Genomic DNA, 20,668 nt, shown 5'->3' on the forward strand with positions numbered 1-20,668 from the left:
AATATACTTAAGGAGCAGACAATCCTATTGACTGCGTTTTGGCTTTGTCCCTCTTCTAAGGAAGAGAAACTTTTGCATGTGCTGGATGTAAGAAGGTCTGCATCCATTTACCTCCACTGTTCTGAGTAGTATAGAAAGTCAGAGCATTTGTTTGTGAGTTTTTGTGGTGTTAACCAAGATCAATAGGCTTCTAACACGTCTTAGATTAGATCAACAATTGTGTCCTATGATTCTTTGTCTAAGGTCCATATACCTGAGGGTATACATGGACTGTCGACTAGAGCGGTGGTGGCCTCTTGCGCTCAGGTGCATGGTGTACCTTTGCCTGAATTTAGTCGAGCAGGAACTTGAGCTTCCGGTAATACTTCTGTTAAGTACTATCATATTGAAAGTGCACTTAAGGGAAGATCTTTTGGGAAAAATAAATTGAATACAGTGTTTGTGTTTAAAATTTTCAGTTTGGGCAGTTAAAGAATTAGGTAATGCCCAAATACTTACCAGTAAATTTAATTCCCTAATGTCCTCGACAAATCCATTATGACCCACCCACAAAAACCTGATTCCTGGCCTCTATAGCTTGGTATTTTCAGGGATTGCTGTGGGTAGGAGGGTGTTTATAGCACACAGGTGATGGGTGGGCTCACCCCTCCACTCCCTGTTTTTCTCTCCTGGCTGAGGTGGGATCCACCTCAAAGTAATGACTGTGACAAGAACATTAGGGACTAAAGAGAATGAAATGTACTGGTAAGTAACCAGGCATTACCTAACTGCCTTCTTCATCGTATTGCTTTTGAGCCCATCTATCTCTTGCATTAAACCCTTACCTCTCCTCCCTCTGCTAGCATCTGAGGTAGTGCTGCACAGCAGATGATCTACATTTGTGATGAATGTTAAGTGCTTACCACTGCTCTCCTTCTGCAAGGGAACAATGAAAGAAAGGGAGACCATGACAAGCCATGGCGGCTGGTGGCTGCTCCACTGGCTTCTGCACTCGGAAAACAGGTCACATGTTTACACATATTCCATGGGTCGCTGCTTCTATGCAGTTTCCATCGACTAGATATGTACATTGCTTCATTATCAAAACTGGTAGCTTTTTAAATATTTTGTCTTTCTGCCCAATATGTATTTCACTTCATCTTTTGTTTAAAAAATTTAGAACTACATGATTTTTTTTGCAAAAGAACTTTCTAAATTTCATTGTATTTGGTTCTTTCTCTGAAAGACAATCAGACGTTATATGTATGACAGAGAACGCGACAGCGATGAGTCACGTTAGTGCAGCTCATTCGAAATACAAACCCAGTAACGCCGCTTGTGAATAAAAATTGTTCACTCTTTCGTCTTTATAGGGGATACTAGCACTAAATGCTTGCACTGTGAACTACTTTATTTGGGTAATAACTGAACATTTCCTTATTACAGTTTCAGAGGTGTCTATTTTCCTAGTATTACGTGCGTTGAATTACAGGTTGTGGAGCGTTCTTGGAAAGCTTGGAACACCCTGCGATAGATGTAGGTTGGCAGGAAAGAAAGGGTATTTTTTTCTCCAGGGAGTGCGCGCTCCGCTGATGAGGGGTTGTCACGTGGCCGCCGGAGGTTCACCTGGAGAAAAACATATTTCTTTTTTTTCCCTCTGCGCTCAGAACCTCTCCTGCAGCAGACAGCAAGGGCACGTAGAGCGCGACCGCAAGGTAAGTGCGTCCTATGTACTTCAGCCTAGTGGAACTTGGAAAACTATTTAGATCAGCGCTGGGTCCAAACTCACCAGCTATTTTATCTTAAAATAGATGCAGTACACAACTGCGACAAGGGGTGTGCATTTTTTACATGTACCGTTTGTACATTAACCTCACTATTAGCATATAACATTTCATTAACGTTTGCAATGTATTGCCGGAGCATTCCTGCGAAATAATTTGAAAAAAAACTATTAAATAATAGTTTCTGAGCCCCGAGGTTTCAGGAACAGCCTTCTGAAGGCAACACTCTCTCGCGCATTCGATATGCATACTGAGTACATTTCACTTTATTCCAGTTGCGGCGTTAACCTGGCAGGATCTGGGAAGCCGTATTAGATTAATACTCAGCCGCACGTACTTTTCTATTAATGTAACCACAGTTAAAGCCTCATATATTGCATGTTGATTGTTTGGGCACCATTTTAGTTAATGTTCTCAGACGGTTTTATGTCATAGGGTGCTCTTTGTTTCTGTCCTATGCCCACCTTTCACTACTTATTGCTTTCTGTTGTGTTAGTCCCATTGATTTAGCTGAAATGAATAAACACTACAAGTACCACCACAATGCTTTCGGTTGATAAATGAAAACCCCAAAACCTAAACTTGTGTGTTTGGCGCCATGATGTAGTCTTAATTTTGGAGTATTTTAATCCATTTTGTACTACGGAAGATGTGAACAAACGAAGGCATTGGGGAGCCTGGATGTCTGTTCTACATTTAATCAGAGTATTTTAGAAGATAAAATAAATTACTACTTTAATCATTTACATTCCTGTTCTAATGGGTTTGTCCTGCCGAGGCACCTTTTGCATCCTGTCTTTCTAGTTTTCAGCCTCTTCATACTGAGCGTCAATTATTCCTGTACCACCCTAATGCCTCCTTTGTGTTGCTTTGTGACCCGGGGTACTGTGACTGTAGGGAGAGTTCACGTCTATTATGTGCTTTACAGTGTCTGGAGCCGTCTCTTCTGACGCGCCCTGCTCCTGGGGATTTCCGGGGGCTCATGAATAGCTTCCAATGAAAGACAATCTTAAACTTAAGTCTTCAGGGAAACCTTTTGGCGACGGTAGACCTTCGACGTAAACTACGAAGGTCTATGTGCGTGATTGCCTCCAAACAGAGTACACTACGTGACTTCTCATTACTGTGTCATGCTGTATTCGAGTTCTAACCCCTTTACCACCATCTGAAGTGTGCTTTGACTGCCCCCCCCCTCATTGGCACTTTTGGAGAGACACGTTTACAGATGGAATGTAATAGTGTTAAAATCTGAAACACCAATGGTAAACAACACTGACCACCTACTGCTGCCTTTTCCCACTTCATGAAAATATTGTGGGAGGCGGAAGAGTGCCTTAGAAATAGACAGGGCACAAGTCGAGGGTACACACAACGTGTCTAATCACTCTTTGCACAGGGTGGACAATGCCACCACCCTGCCATGAAGTTGGGTAACACAGAAATAAACTGAACTCGTCCAGTGTCATTTTCACTTAAATTCAGCAGGGACTGCACATTGTCTGTTTATGGTCCCAGCAGCAGCAACCTGCAGGAAGCAAGCAGGCTTTGTTATTTTAAATTCCAGCTGGGCCCAAAACAAAGGTGGAAGTGAAGGGGTTATGAAGGCCTCCATTTGTTCAAGCATCTTCTTAGCTGGGAGCTATCCAAAGCCTCACACCTCGATGCAAATGCAATGAAGGGGAAACAAAGGCACACAGCTTGAGATAACACATACACATTATACATTGACAATTAATCATTTGTTTGTAAATCAATGTACAGGATGTGCTACAGAAGACAGTGAGGGTTACAGGGAGTAAGATGTCCTTCATAAGCTTACTGTACTGTATTAGAATGATTACAATTTATGAACTGCAGGTAAGAAAAGGATCTCTGTGTCAAAGGCAGTAGCCCACTTACCCAGCTACATCCAATTTAAATATGTCCTCTACGTATTTCATGATGTACTTTGCAGGAGACATATTAATACTCTATGCTACTTTGATTCAAAACTGGCTCTAGACAAAACACAGCTCCTTCCAGCTAATATATTAACCTACAGAGACATCACACCATTATTATTATTCCCTGAGATTTTCTGGCCACACAAAGATCTCTGCAGCAAGTGCCTGAAACCCATAAAATAATTTAAAATGCAGACTCTGCAACCAGTTAGGTAGAACTGATTTACTGCGACACTCTCCTTTTTACCAATTTCTTTGTGGCAGAGTAAAACACATAAATACATACGTTGAGTCCCAGGTTTTGCATTGGGATTGACTCACTTTTTTGGGACAACCCTGATGCAAAATTTAATTTGTTAAATATTGTAATGCACACAAATGTACTAATTAATGACCTGCTAAACATCTATGTGAGGTCTTAAGATCTGATATCACATCTTGTAATGTCACTTCCTTTGAGGTCATGGGTTGTGATGTCAGGTGCGATGTCACAGGTCGTGATGCCACGTGCTGTGATGTCACATGCCATGACGTCACTTGCATATTGCCTAACTTGGTTAGTTCCTCGTTTCTGTTTTTAGCACTTTTGACCTGGAAATAGGTGCAATACAGATAGCAAGTGCTATAAATATTTTGACAGGACCTAAGAAGGTGACCGATTCACTATAGTGAGCAGATACCACCACTAAACCTAAATCCCTAATCCTAACTTTATCAATTTACCTAAATATCCTGGAAATAATCAGTGATTCCTACATCTTGGCAAGGCTCAGAAAACAGTGCCATTTTCTGGAAAGGTAGTCAGTCCTTTGCGCTTTCTTTCAGAACCACTGCCACCCCTGTTGTGGCCTACTGGGGTAGATACAACTGTGGAACATGGTGACATGGTTTAATCCCGTCCTCTCCATTTGGCTAAATACTCTTTGACAATCACCTTTTGATGTTATTCATCTATTCCCATGTTTTTAGATTTATTGGAAGAAATCAAATCTCAGGCCATACTACCAGCCTGTTTTCATCCACAAATTCAGGATTATTTTGCTGCAGGTTTCCACATTCTTTACTATCATCTGCAAAGGCGGCCATGTCCATGAAGTTGCATTATGTAGTCACCAATCCTATTCTGTAGTTCCAACTTCTCAGTCACAGACAGGCACCCCTTTCATCGATTATTGATGGCTAATCAATGAGATGCAGACAGCGTGCCAGGTAGCCGGAGGTGTCCAATGTGAAAGCATCACCAAAAAGCAGGATATCTGGCGTTCCACACCAGCTGAGTGCCGACAACAGGGCAGACCACACAAATGTGGGACAAACCTGCAAAAAAAGAAACAGGCACCATTGACATTTGATAACAGGTACTTATAAAAGGAAGGAAGGTTTAGAGGCTGAGTAGATCTACCATGATTCAAACCTGCGACCATGAGGACAAGCACAGATCCAGAGAGTTGATGCAATAGTTCACTGAGCCACCAAATCCAGCAAAAGTGGGTCTGGTGCAAACTAGTACAAAAACTGCTACAATTGTTATTTGTGCCCATTTTTGCACAATGACGATTATGAACTTGCTGATATTATACTTCCTAGCATCTAATTCTGGATGTGTCCACAAATACTTTGTTGGTGGTAACAGCGTTAGCAAAAGCAGTAAAATACCACAATAACCATCACAATATGAGTGCGAAAATCTGCTTTACCAAATATCACTATTATTAGAGCTAATTGGTAAATCAAGCACTCAACCATGTGAGAACCCCCCGCAAATTAGTTTGTTTCCAGCATTCTAACCAATATTGTTTTGAGCCCATCCATGTATGTAAAGTCAGCGACAAAAAACGAATGGAAGGGAACCACAATACATGAATTCAAGCATTTTCAGACATCACTTCTGCAATGAGTGTCCTGCCATCCCCTGGCCATGTTCTCTTTTTCTGATATTTGCAGCCTTGATTAGAACTTGTCAATAACAACACAAGATCATCTGCTCTCATCACTTACTCTGCGCATGTGACGGTGGAGGAGTGAAAGAAATGCATGAAGAAAGGAAGAATAACAAGCATTTGCAATGCAATAGGTCTCGCATTTATAAGAGTTTGAGCTATTGGCATTGTAAAATTACAATGCCTTTTATTTATGTTTTGGTTTTAAAACAAATAAAAGGCATTGCCATTTACAATGTCAGTAGCATAAACTCGCATAAAAGCAGTGTGTGGAGTGCAGCAGTGTGCGGCGTGCAACAGTGTGCGGCGTGCAGCAGTGTGTGGCGTGCAGCAGTGTGAGGTGTGCAGCAGTGTGCGGCGTGCAGGAGTGTGTGGCGTGCAGCAGTGTGTGGCGTGCAGCAGTGTGTGGCGTGCAGCAGTGTGCGGCGTGGAGCAGTGTGTGGCGTGCAGCAGTGTTTTGTGTAGCAGTGTGAGGCATGCAGCACTGTGTGGCATGCAGCGGCTTGCAGCAGTGTGCGGCGTGCAGCAGTGTGCTGCGTGCAGCAGTGCCGTGCAGCATGCAGCAGTGAGTAATGCAGCAGTGTGCAGCAGTGTGTGGTGTGCAGCGGCGTGCAGCAGTGTGTGGCGTGCAACAGTGTTTCGTGTAGCATTGTGTGGCGTGCAGCAGTGTGTGGCGTGCAGCAGTGTGTGGCGTGCAGCAGTGTGTGGCGTGCAGCAGTGTTTCGTGTAGCAGTGTGCGGCGTGCAGCAGTGTGCGGCGTGCAGCAGTGTGCTGCGTGCAGCAGTGTGTGGCGTGCAGCAGTGTGTGGCGTGCAGCGGCATGCAGCAGTGTGTGGCATGCAGCAGTGTGTGGCGTGCAGCAGTGTGTTGCGTGTAGCAGTGTGCGGCGTGCAGCAGTGTGCGGCGTGCAGCAGTGTGAGGCGTGCAGCAGTGTGAGGCGTGCAGCAGTGTGTGGCGTGCAGCAGTGTGTGGCGTGCAGCAGTGTGTAATGCAGCAGTGTGTAATGCGGCAGTGTGCGCAGCAGTGTGTGGCATGCGGTAGTGTGCGGCGTGCAGCAGTGCGCAGCATGCAGCAGTGTGTGGCGTGCAGCGGCATGCAGCAGTGTGTGGCGTGCAGCAGTGTGTGGCGTGCAGCAGTGTGTGGCGTGTAGCAGTGTGCGGCGTGCAGCAGTGTGTAATGCAGCAGTGTGAGGTGTGCAGCAGTGTGCGTCGTGCAGCAGTGTGTAATGCAGCAGTGTGTAATGCAGCAGTGTGCGCAGCAGTGTGTGGCGTGCGGTGGTGTGCAGCAGTGTGCAGCATGCAGCAGTGTGTGGCGTGCAGCGGCATGCAGCAGTGTGTGGCGTGCAGCAGTGTGTGGCGTGCAGCAGTGTGTGGCGTGTAGCAGTGTGCGGCATGCTGCAGTGTGCAGCCTGTAGCAGTGTGCGGCGTGCAGCAGTGTGAGGCGTGCAGCAGTGTGAGGCGTGCAGCAGTGTGTGGCATGCAGCAGTGTGTGGCGTGCAGCAGTGTGAGGCGTGCAGCAGTGTTTTGTGTAGCAGTGTGCGGCGTGCAGCAGTGTGCGGCGTGCAGCAGTGTGTAATGCAGCAGTGTGTAATGCAGCAGTGTGCGCAGCAGTGTGTGGCGTGCGGTAGTGTGCGGCGTGCAGCAGTGTGCGGCGTGCAGCAGTGTGTGGCGTGCAGCAGTGTGTGGCGTGGTTTGTAAACAACAAGAAAAGCGGACATCAAAGGAAGGGTGGGAGGGAACGAGCATATGGGGTGTGAGTTATAACGAAAGTTAATTGTTGTAAGAGAGGATGCAGGAAGAGAGGCCGAGCGCGCGCTGGCGAAAGCAGTCTGCTGCTTTCAAGTCCGATGCCAGATGCCAGCTTCGCGCTTGAATGCCTCACATGCACTGCCCATAAACCGCATTCCTAAGGTCTTGTGCCCCTTACTAAATCTCTCTGAATGCGTGAGGCGGCGCACGCGCAGGAAGTAGCTGGTGGCAAATGGAATGCATGTGGTTGTGCGCGTAACCGCCCCCCGATCCGCCTGGGAAGCCTTTGGGAGCATTTTCTGAAGCCCCTACATAAGTCTCGCTGTGCGATCGCTTACGCGATAGCCAGGCGAGACCTAAAAAGGGCTTTGAGCTATGTTTTTTTAAAGAAAAAGTCAGCAAATTTGGCATTGAAAAGTCATCCCCAAGAAGATTAATATCCCATCTAAATCTCATTATACATTAAGAAAGCCTAATTGCACAACTTTGAGAAAGAGGGTTTTCCTCGAAGTAGGTGCTGGTTGTGGTTCTAGGGTGAATATTCAAACAAAAGATGCCGAATGAAATACAACACATTGATTGTTGTTGTTCTATAATTAAGGATTTACAATTGACAGTATCAAGCATGAATTTCTTTTCAAAATAAAAAGAACAAGTAGATGGACTTCCTATTGAAGAAATATCATTATGACTTTCATTGAGTAAAACCTTTAATGTCACTACTGCATGGGGTCGTTACTATAGCTTTATAGCTCACAGTAGCGGTTATAGCAGCCATTAAAGGCCAGCTCAAGCGTTCGGCGAGGACCTTTAACAAGGTAGCGGGACTTTAATTGCTGGTATAGCTCTGCTACGGCGGGCGATATTAAAGCTAAAACAAAGACCTCACTGAGCCCTAGGGGTTAAAATTTGCTCAGGCTCTTCCTGTGAATGTTCTACAGCTAACAGTCGCACACAGGGCCAGGGCTGTTAGCTTTTGAGCAAGAGCTGTGAAAAGGGGCTAAAGTCAGCCCTAGGTTCTCGCCTGCTGGGCTGAACTGCTTTTTGTAGTTCAGTCTAGCCAGGGAGACCAACGAGCTGAGAAGCATTCCCCCACCCTCCTTCCTTCCCATGCTCAAGTTACTCTGAGCTAGGGAGGAGGGAGGGGGAAGGCTCAGGCGTACCCTGCAGCACAGCCTCTGCCTTTCGTTTAACCCTGCCCACTCTATGTATTTAGAGAGGCAGGGAAAGAAAAAGGCAGAGGCTGTTTATCAGAACTTTGAAATGTTGAGAGCAGCGGGCCTATACCAGTTCATATCGACCGCTGCTGCTCCGTTGTCTTCAAAGGAGCTCTCAGCACATCAATGGAGCTGTCAAAATTCCAATGTTCTAGTGCCTGATAGTGCATAAGGACATTAAAGCTCACTACTGTGTGGGGCCTTTGAACGTTTATTTAACTGAGGTCATTGATTTGTGTTCTGCCTGGGGCCACAGGGACACATAACATTTAGCATCTCCTGCTAAGACCAATGATGCATATACTGTCTGGTATCATTGCTGCGCGTCATCGACTAGGCCATTGATGCATCTTACTGTTGAGAGAACAGACACATGTCTTGGAGGAAAATTTATATCGCATTTTTGTCTGGGGTCCTGAATATATTCTGTGGATTTGCAAGCATATCTATCATTAGAGAAATACAAAGGGACCAGTGAGACATAGTAATCATATGTTTTGCTGGAGCACATGATTTACCAACCCTCACTCCAAAACACAGGATGGATAAATCTTAGCTGGTGCCTGGATTAAAGAGAGACGCAAGGCCACATCTACTGTAAATACTTATTTTAATTTATTCCTGGCTTTTAGTTAATATCAGCAAGCCACTCAAAGGAAGTTTTAGAGTACTTTGCCAAGCAGCAGTTGGAAATATTTAGGGTGTGAAAAGGAGGTGGATCTTCAGGTGCTTTTGGAAGGTCACATGCCAATATTTTCACTCAGAGGTTCCCTGGTTTATTGTTTTAAAGATGAGGCAGTGTGGGAGCATATGCCTTCTCGGGCACTATGAAAGACTCCCTTAAGACATGACTGGCTGGTAAATTGTCCATTTGTTCCATAGCTCCACAAGAAGTGTTGAATGATTTTAAAATGGAATCACTTTGTTAGACCTGGTACCATTGGTGTGAGTCTCCCTTGCATTTTTTTACTGATTGACTCCTCTGTTTTTGATATGTTTTGCTAGTTTAGATGCTTTGGGCACTGTGTCACTGCTATTCAGTGCCACAGTGCAAGTGCTCCCTGTGTTAAATTGATGTTTTGATTAGTGACTCCATGATTGACTTATTTGATTCACTGTTGGACCCTAGTATTGTGCACCACGTGTGCCAGGGGCTTGTGAATCAAATGCTGCTGGTGGGCTTGCTGCACCGATTGTGCCACCCACCAATACAGCAGCCCGTAAAGTGTAACTCGGGCCTGCCATTGAAGAGCCTGTACGCAGTCTGGGACTGCCGTGCCGACTCGGCGAGTGCACCCACTCACCGGTCCTTAAACCTTCCCTTTTCTACATATCAGTCACCCCTACGGTAGGCCTACGGGCAGGGTGCGCTGTATGTAAAAGGTAGGACATGCCCTGGTGTGTGTGGCATGACCTGATAGTGAATTACAACCTATTTCGTTTTTCACTATTGCAAGACTACCTGGGCCTGGGCCAGAACGGGCCGTTTGATTATAACATCTTATAATCGTAACTGACCCGGGGGATGAGATAGAGATTCAAGTTTAGTATGCCTGAACTCAGAATGATAAAATGCATCTTTTAGTGAAGTTGGTTTTAACGTTCTGTGTTTGAAAATACCACTTTTAGAAAGTAGGTATTTTCTTGCCTAACCATCCAACCTGCCTCTGCTAGCGTGTGTATTGTATGTCTGGTTCTGTGAGTGACTGGGTCTGGGGGGCTCCAGGAGACAGAGTGAGTCAGCACTAGGTTGAATAGGCCGGTCTACCTGAGGAGTGGTGGGAGGAGTAGCACCTGGCCCTGAATAGAGCTGTGCTTGCCTTCCACAATGCTGGCTCCACCTCCTGTGGTGCGTCTGATGACCCTGGCCTACTCTGACAAAGAAAGAAGTTGTGCACTGGCAGAATGCACCCCGAACTGGTTAGGACTAGGTACAGGACCCTCTGCCTTCAGAGGACAAAGGATTTCTGAGTATAAATCTTGGGGCCCAGACCCCAAGACTTTAGATCACTTCTGAGAAAACAAGACAAACCTTTGCCGAGGAGAAGAACCGAAGGCAGCTCCAGGAGCTGGACTGCCCCTCTGCCAGTGTGCTGTTGTTGAGTTGGCCTGCAGTGGTGTCTTCATTGTCGAGGAAAGGAGAAGGAACTTTTATAGAACTTTCACCATCTTGCAGAATATTTCTCCAAGGGCTTGAACTGAGCTTGCCTCCTGACTGAAGTCTCAGGGATACAAAAGACTTCAACCCTTCTGTTTGCTTGCTTCTGGAACTTGCTGTTTCAGTCGCTACGGAAGGAATCTGCAACACCAACGCCAGCGAACGTCGCCGCCATCTGCACCGAAGTCGTGAGCGCTGCTCCGACTTGTACAAGTAGACCGACGCCTGCTGCTGTGCTGTATCGACTCCGCCACTGACATCATCGCGGAGCCGATCCTCGACGAAGGTGGCCAAGAACTCATCGACACCGTGACATCGTAAGGAACCGTGGTTTCGGCGCCAACGCAACGTCACCTCCCCTCCGGTCAGGAGCCGACGCCTCCCCTGCCTGCGCAAGCATCCAGGACACGACGCATCATCTCCTCCGAAGCAAGGAACCGACGCTGCAACGCACCAACGACACCGCATCTCCCCGACATCATAAGCTGTCTTTGTTTCGCTTTCCAAGGTACTGTGCTGTGAGGGTTCGTTTTGACTCCGGGCCCAACGCAGCACACCTCGCTGTCGGCGCCGTACTTTGGGAACTCTTTGACCTCGACGTCGTGATAACTGTCGTTGGGGTCATCTGTTGCTAAAGACTGCTTTAAGTGAAGAACCTATTTTTGAATTGCTTCTACCATCGTGAAGTATTAAATGTGATTACAGTATTGTGGATTTTTGTCATTTGTGGTCTTGTGATAAGTCTATATAAAGAATACCTATTTTTATACAACCCGAGGTGGTGTTTTCACTGTATTACTGTATGTGTTCACAAGTGCTTAACACACTGCCTCTGAGATAAGCCTGCCTGCTCGTGCCAAGCTACCAAGGGGGTGAGCAGGGGTTATCCAGTAGTGTAATCCCCTTGCCCTGACTTAGACGCAAGGGTACCTATTTGGACAAAGGTGTATACCATTGCCAACTAGAGACCCCGATTTCTAACACACTTTTTAATAAGAAGCCAATGATTATGTTTATGTGTTTTGCAGATGACGTTTACAGTCTTCCAGACACTCCTTCTTATTGCCCTTGTGCTTCCTATGCATGTGCTATCCTATGGGAATGGAAAGGTTGAACCCGCCTGCGTCACAATGGAACCACAGCATGGCACCACTGCACAGACCTCAGCCGCGCCTTACAGCATAACTGTAGATAAAACGGTCTACAAAAGTCAAGACACCATTGGAGGTAAGAACACACATCACCAGTGAAAAGAATGCAGTCAAATCCCTTGTACATGTAATTTTCCATAAGGGAGGTTTGGGATAAACATACGTACAACCTCCACTAACAAAAGGTAGACAAACAAAAAAAACAAAAACAAAATTCTTTACTTGGTGACTGATACACAAAGGCTACCTCAGTGCATAAATACCGTAATTACATATGTAAATGATGGGTGTAAGCATGCAAGTGTAAATGGTCAACAACATATCATCAAGCACATTACCTTCAAAATTTGCACATGACCGATCGCGCCAAGGGCAACACCTGCTCTCTTTATATACATGGCAAACTGGCTCATTATAGGCCTGCAAACGTTTTCGCATTTGAGTCTCCCATAACCACGTAGCAGTGGTTGAAAAGTAGCACGCAGCTCTTTACAAAACCCATTAACTAATCAACACCTCACACTGAACTACTTGAAAGCGGGCACCAAGTGAGGAATTTTAATTATGTTGTATTTTTATGTTTGGCAACCTTTTGTTAGTAGAGGTTGTAGGCATTGTTTCACATGCCAACATATCCTGCATGTCAGCATACTCACCATAAGTCTTCAATTTCCATTCCTACGTATTCTGACTGTGATTGAAACATCCAACAAAATAGGTCATACTGAAGAGTCCTCCAAATATAATCATGAAATTTAAAAGCATTTAGAAAATAACCTTGAATCTTTCTAGTGAAAGGTAATAAGACAGAAAACCAAAACAATCTGTGTTATCTTTTTAGAGTTAACATTGTCTGCTTTGCTGGCTTCATCTCATACTAATTATTTGCAAGCAATAAGGATATGAGATGTGGTACCTTTAAATTGTGGGTTGCAAAAACAGGCTAGGTCCTTATCTTTAAATTCCCCATTGTTGAAAGGCAATTCTTACCATCTCCCATGAATAATCTTAATTTGATATAATTGTGCAGTTTACCAAAGTATGCTTTGGATTTGCCCTTGTCTCAAAGTCTGGTCATAAACTGTTTTCAATCATGATCTGTGGCCTGAGCTCACATCTTTGTGCTGGACAAGCACAGAGGCCCAACATTCCCAACTGTCTGGCATGGTGCACATTCAGAAGAACGATATAATGGTGGTGTGCACAGACTGTTGACATTGCTTGGAGGGAGTCTTTATGTCTTCACTGGATGCAGATTGCTAGACACATGAGCCAAGGAATCTGCATGTGCTATGAAATCACTGGACTCACAAGATTTGCAAGTGGAAGAGTTAACTTTGAAGGCACATAATATAAGTTCCTCATGGTCCAGAGCATTGTTGCTAGGCAATAAGATATATTGTTGCTGCAAGTAGTGCCTTGCTGTTAAATCTAATTGAAATCTTGAAAACTATTTTGTGATAATCTTTGAAATTAACGGAAGTCTGAACCTGATACAAGGATGTATTTTTTGGAATCCATTGATTTTTGTGGAGATAAGCTGTATTGCTAAGTACTGTTTCAAGAACTTCCTTTTTAGGATTATAAACTCATATTATTGCACCCCTTTGTTATTCAGGATAAGGAAGGGGAAGCATTCTCATCCCTTTATTGCTGGCAAATCTTTCTTCTGATACCATTATAATATTAAGTTAGTGATATAGGTTGGAAAATTAATTTCTTATTCATAGTTGAACCTAATAATTCTAATGTGTGTTTGTTTGAAATTGGATTGCTGTCTGACTGGGGTATGAGCCCTGATCAAGAAGCATCCACAATCCTAGTCACGGTAAAAGTCAGGCAAACCCTAAATTTACCTGTGCTCACCCTCTGGTAGCTTGGCACAGAGCAATCAAGCTAAACTCTAGGCAATGTGTAAAGTATTTGTGCAACACTTCAAACAGTAAAACAGTGAAAACATCACACAAAAAGAATCCACAACAGGTTGGACAAATAGAGCTTACTTTAATAAATAAAACAAGACCAAAATTACAAAAATCCAATCAGTTGAATTGGAGATATTGAATGTTAAACATTTTAAGTAAAATAGTGCCAAGAAGAAAAAAGCACTATTTGGGATATTCTGGTTGTGCCGGACTGGGACAAAGTGAACTGTTCAGGCTGACATCGATGGAGCACTGGCCAGCTATCGGGACCCAGTCCGGCCCATTGAACCAAAGTGCCTCAAATCCTGGTTGTGGAGGATTAGTGTGGATCTGCGTCAAAGATACGTCATAGAGCCGAGGCGATGCAGCGATTATGAGATGCAGTGAGGCTGTGGTGCGAGTTCTGGATGTGTCATCATCAAGGATCCTGTCGACAGGGCTAGCAGTTCGAAGGCCGATGTTGAGGACAGAAGGTGCAGTGGAGAGGATGCGTCTGTTCCAATGAGTGGTGAAGCTGCCATGCATAGATTCGTGTCAAGGACAGCGTTGACAAGGGATGCGAGTAGCTTGTGCTGGGAGAAGCATTGTGCAGTGACAGTTATGAAGGCAATTCGTTGGTCTCACGATGCGGCATGCAGTGGCGACACAAGTCTTTTGAGACTGGTGCAATCCACCCAACAGCGGCGATGCATCGGTTCTGCTCGAAGATGCACCGCTCAGCTGAGGAGATGCGTCAGTTCTGCTCGGGGATGCGTCGCTCAGCAGAGGATGTGTCAGCTCTACTGGGGAAGATTGAAGTAGATAGAGCACACCTGTGATTTAGTTTTGGTCAATCTCGATTCTCTGCGGTTTGAATGATCAGCGTGCCACGCTTGTGGAATGCCTGCCTAGCATGCAAAGTATATGTGGCAGTGCTCAAGTCCCAAAGGCAACTTGGACTCAAGCATGCACAGCTATGTGGACTATTTTTTTACTACTGAGTGAATTTTAAACAAATATTTTCCTTGTTGTACTCAAGAATGTTTTATTATTGTTTTTATGTGTTTTTCAAAACATATTCAAATAAATTCAATACATACAATACATGTCATATTTCGTAATGACATTTTCATAACAACATTCTCAAAGTACATTGATAATCAATAGATGATAAAAACATTCAAAGATGCGGCGCCCAATGCATTTCGGGACGACTGTCCCTTTGTCAGAGGAAAAGCTTTTGAAAATAAACAAAAATCAGCTAATGTACAGGAGTGGCTCAAAGTTTTTTTACTGTAAGCCATTAAATTCATGATTCGTACAATGATAATGTTTGCGAACGAGCAACCATCTGTGACAATTAAAATGCATGCCACCTCTGCTGCATGGTTACCCATCAGTGTTGAAAAAGACCCTGTGCTCATGCCAAATCAATGGGTATATACAACCACTATTTAGAATCATAGTTCTCTTCAAGGGACAGGCCACTCAGCAACCAAAGCGACAGAAACCTAAACAGACCTGAAAAGACACACACCACAGTCACCACATGCCTCGTAGAAAACACGTTCCTAAGTGCCCAAGTCAAAAACATGCTGGGGTGATGTTCGTCCCTCCTTACAAGCCAGTCGACTAGGTAAAGCTTCAAGTGAGACACACAACCGTTCCATTCAGTTCTGGCAAGAAAAGATAAAGCACAACATGCCATCAGTATTCCACAGTCACCACAAGCCTAAACCATAATAAACTATTATGTCTGACAATATTCGAGCCTCACCTCCTTCATGCCTGCCCGATGATCGTAATCACCGTTCCGCATTCCTATTCACCACGACACTCACAAACACAGAGGGGGCGATTCCGATCTCGGTCGGAAGGGCACCGAATCGGGTTCGGCTGTAGCGAATCCGATTCCAAAGCTTCTTTTCCGACCGATCCGTACACGGGTCCAGACGACGAAGTACGATGCGAAGATGCACAAATTCTTCGACGACTCGTTCCCGGCTCCGACCCGATCCATCTGACTCGGTCGCACGCAAACCGACGCGCGCAATAGAGACGATTCTCAACCAAGCAAGTACGATGCTTGAATCGGACAGCTCGACCGAGTTGGAGCATCTGGCTCGCAAAAGCTCCCGGAGTCGGACTTCCGGGGGTCCGCATCAGACCCCCCGACACCGCAGCCGTATGACTCGCACACAGGGGCAGACCCATGGGTCTCCCCCACACAGGTATGTACGGCCCAGATGGCACTGACGCGTACCCACTGTAGGGGACGCACTTGTTCGAGACGTACCCATTCAGTCAATGGGAGTGCATGTACGCGTCGTACAACTGGCTTCCATTGACTTCTGTGGGAGTCTGACCGAACCGAGTCCGACAGCATTCGTGTGCATCGTACTCGCTCGGTCTGTAGGGGTCCGGCTCCGTCGGAAAACACTCCGGATCCGACTCGGTCGGAGTGCTTTCCGACCCAGATCGGAATTGACCCCAGAGTAGTAAATCCCAGTGTAATCACGCAATATTTACACAAGTAACAGAGTTGGCACCATCTTGGAGTGTTTTGTTTATCTCCAGTGGATGGTAATAACACGCTCCGGCAATCAATTCAATTCCTTGTCCCAAATGATAAATGCAGCTCGGAAGACGAGTTGCTATAAATAACTGCACTTCTGACGCAAGTCGAAACACAAATTAACCTCTCATTCTACGGTGTTCGTGCGCGACCGGCGTATACAAACTGAGAGTCATAGATAACTGGACAACACCCGCCACGTGGGTGCCATTTTGAAGTGCACAAACTCCCAGTACTTTCCAATGGTCTACCAGTGTGTTCCACCCCTGAGCTAGGTACATTTTTATTGATAGTAAAATTCACGTCGACCATGCTACCTGATGGTGGTGGATCACTGACATGACATCGACAACAACAATATCGACCTACCAGAATATCATGTCAAGAATATCGATGGACAAAATATCGACATCCTATCTCTACAAAGGTAAGTTCAAAAATATCGAAACCAAAATATCGTTGTTTAAAATATCGTTGTTCAAAATATCGTTTATTTTAACTGTCTTAAAAATAATATAAAGTAAATTAAATAATAAATATAATTAATAATAACATAGTTAGAAATATTTAAAAATGATAAATGTAATATAAAAAATAATGTAAACACCTATAGAATTTTTTTAATATATATTTACTTAATAATATTAATATATAATTATTGTATTAAATTATAAAACGCTACAAACATAAAAATTATAAATACATATATATACATAAAACTGTAAAATAAATATAAAAATAAATTATATATATAATAAAATAAAATATTAAACTAAATATTTCTCTTTGAAGCAACATTTTACACTACTTTAACTAAAACAGTAGGGAAAATATTGATTAGCGTAGGGCATAAAATTACTATTCCCACTCCAAGGAGTACAACAGTAGAGAAAGTTTTGGATAGCGGAGAGGAATAATTTACTATTCCCACTCAGGCAAGTGCAACAGTAGGGAAAGTGTTGGATAGCGGAGGGGAATAATTTACTATTCCCACTCCACGGAGTGCAACAGTAGGGAAAGTGTTGGATAGCGGAGGAGATAAAATTACTATTCCCACTCCAGCAAGCGCAAAAGTAGGGAAAGTGTTGTATAGTGGAGGGGAATAATTTACTATTCCCACTCCAGGGAGTGCAACATTAGGGAAAGTGTTGGATAGTGGAGGGGAATAATTTACCATTCCCACTCCATGGAGTGCAACAGTAGGGAAAGTGTTGGATAGCGGAGGGGACTAATTTACTATTCCCACTCCAGCAAGTGCAACAGTAGGGAAAGTGTTGGATAGCGGATGGGAATAATTTACTATTCCCACTCCAGGAAATGCAACAGTAGGGAAAGTGTTGGATAGCAGAGGGGAATCATTTACTATTCCCACTCCAGCAAGTGCAACAGTAGGGAAAGTGTTGGATAGCGGAAGGGAATAATGTACTATTCCCACTCCAGGGAATGCAACAGTAGGGAAAGTGTTGGATAGCAGAGGGGAATAATTTACTATTCTCACTTTCTGCAAGTGCAACAGTAGGGAAAGTGTTGGATAGTGGATGGGAATAATTTACTATTCCCACTCCAGGGAGTGCAACATTAGGGAAAGTGTTGGATAGTGGAGTGGAAGAATTTACTATTCCCACTCCATAGAGTGCAACAGTAGGGAAAGTGTTGGATAGCGGAGGGGAATAATTTACTATTCCCACTCCAGCAAGTGCAACAGTAGGGAAAGTGTTGGATAACGGAGGAGAAAAAACTTACTATTCCCACTCCAGCAAGTGCAACAGTAGGGAAAGTGTTGGATAGCGGATGGGAATAATTTACTATTCCCACTCCAGGGAATGCAACAGTAGGGAAAGTGTTGGATAGCAGAGGGGAATAATTTACTATTCCCACTCCAGCAAGTGCAACAATAGAGAAAGTGTTGGATAGCGGATTGGAATAATTTACTATTCCCACTCCAGGGAATGCAACAGTAGGGAAAGTGTTGGATAGCAGAGGGGAATAATTCACTATTCCCACTCCAGAAAGTGCAACAGTAGGGAAAGTGTTGGATAACGGAGGAGAAAAAACTTACTATTCCCACTCCAGCAAGTGCAACAGTAGGGAAAGTGTTGGATAGCGGATGGGAATAATTTACTATTCCCACTCCAGGGAATGCAACAGTAGGGAAAGTGTTGGATAGCAGAGGGGAATAATTTACTATTCCCACTCCAGCAAGTGCAACAATAGGGAAAGTGTTGGATAGCGGATGGGAATAATTTACTGTTCCCACTCCAGGGAATGCAACAGTAGGGAAAGTGTTGGATAGCAGAGGGGAATAATTTACTATTCCCACTCCAGCAAGTGCAACAGTAAGGAAAGTGTTGGATAGTGGAGGGGAAGAATTTACTATTCCCACTTCAGGGAGTGAAACATTAGGGAAAGTGTTGGATAGCAGAGGGGACTAATTTACTATTTCCGCTTTCTGCAAGTGCAACAGTAGGGAAAGTGTTGGATAGTGGATGGGAATAATGTACTATTCCCACTCCAGGGAGTGCAACATTAGGGAAAGTGTTGGATAGTGGAGGGAAAGAATTTACTATTCCCACTCCACGGAGTGCAACAGTAGAGAAAGTGTTGGATAGTGGAGGGGAATAATTTATTATTCCCACTCCAGCAAGTTGTTCACATGGGAATATGGAAGGTTGAGGAGAAGTCGGGCGTACTCGCCCACAATACTTTAATGACTATATTGGCCATACTAACTGAATTCCTATCGGAATCTAGAGATACCGGACATACGATGTGTTTTGCCTTTAATCAGCATTTTACAATATGGTCGGAGACTCAAATCACAGACACGATAAGAAGTGCCATTAATACTGGTTTTTCAGACTACTCATGACCTACCGGGTCAGAATTATCACCGGTTTCAAGGTCTAAATTACAACTTACTTCGCAACAGCCCTGAAGAAGTCAAGGGTTTTAATAACCCACTGACGAAACATGTTTTGGCTGGCTTGCTTTGAGACACAACATTAAAAACGAAAAATCCCAAAACAAGAAGACCAATGTCATCATTTGATTAACAAAAGTTGTACTGTTCTGTTATTGACTTGTATGCGTGTGCTTAGGACTTGCTGTACCTGTATAGTCGGCCCCTTTGGGTCCCTAATTTGGGGGTTGAGGGGTTTTCCCCTACCCGTGGCACCGCATCAAATTGTTTTCTCCTGCAGATATTTGCACGTTATTGGTTAAGCACCGATTTTGAACCTGTGATAATTATACCCCCTTCTTACTTGCCCTATAAACCCACAACCCGCTACGGAACTAAAACGCAAATTTCTTTTAAAATTTTTTATTTAAAAAGATATATTAATAAATATACTATAATTAAATTACTTCCCACCCTATTCCCCTATAAACCGACAACCAGCTATGGAACTAAAATACGCAAAAATTGCTTAACATAAAATTAATTACTTCTAAAAATTTCAAACATACATCAGAAAAATATACAATACTTTTAACACATATACTAAAATACAGAACACTAAAATTAATTTCGATATTATTAACAACGATATTTTGACTAAAGATATTACTAACTTCGATATTAACAAAAATGATATTTCTTATCTGCATATCGATATTCTGGTCGACGATATTCTCGTAGGTCGATATTGTGTCACATCGATATTTAAACATCGATATTATGGCATATCGATATTTAACCATCGATATTATGACTTTATACCGATGGTGGTACTTGACAACTAGTGTTCGTGAACCCCAGTAGACTGGATGTACTGTCTTAAATGGTTGCTGCATAGGAAAGGCATGTCTTGCAATGGGTCATACAACATGAAGAGTAATCTTATTGCATATACAAACCAACTTACATATGTAATATCTTGATCGTGAATGCTTATCAACATTAAAGGATTTATACAAGCACGTTTTTAAGTTTGATGAGCTTAATGTTGAAGTAACCTATGTGTACTGTGCAGTATATATGACTGAACTCTGGCACTGCTGCAAACCTATGTGTCTAAAGGGTCTGAATATAAGGATAACGCATGACACTGTTCTACTATCACAAGAAGTTTTTTAATCCAATATGCTTCACCTTGTAACAGTTTTTTAGAGTTGTCTGTCCTTGGAGGATGGGTACTTGTTCTATGATTTGAAATTTCAGTTGTGCAATGGTATGTCGACTCTGGTCCCAGTGTGTTGCCGAGCTTGAATTGATGTTCTTGTTCCTGATTTTGCTTTTGTGCTCCCTGAGACGAATTTTAATTTTCAT

At 43.8% G+C, this 20,668-nt stretch overlaps 1 protein-coding gene across 1 annotated transcript in view; it reads left to right on the top strand.

The window, feature by feature from the left end:
- Positions 1-1,566: 1,566 nt before the first annotated feature.
- Positions 1,567-20,668, top strand: part of LOC146834489 (putative defense protein Hdd11-like) — a 126,176-nt gene continuing 107,074 nt past the window's right edge. Inside the window, exons 1-2 of the mRNA XM_085601877.1 lie at positions 1,567-1,694; positions 11,797-11,995. Of these exons, the coding sequence (XP_085458003.1) occupies positions 1,572-1,694; positions 11,797-11,995 (322 nt within the window). The 5' untranslated portion in view covers positions 1,567-1,571. The remainder of the gene's footprint in view (positions 1,695-11,796; positions 11,996-20,668) is intronic.

This window comes from Triturus cristatus, chromosome 4_2 (assembly GCF_964204655.1).
Source record: "Triturus cristatus chromosome 4_2, aTriCri1.1, whole genome shotgun sequence".
In the NCBI taxonomy this organism is placed as follows: Eukaryota; Metazoa; Chordata; class Amphibia; order Caudata; family Salamandridae; genus Triturus; species Triturus cristatus.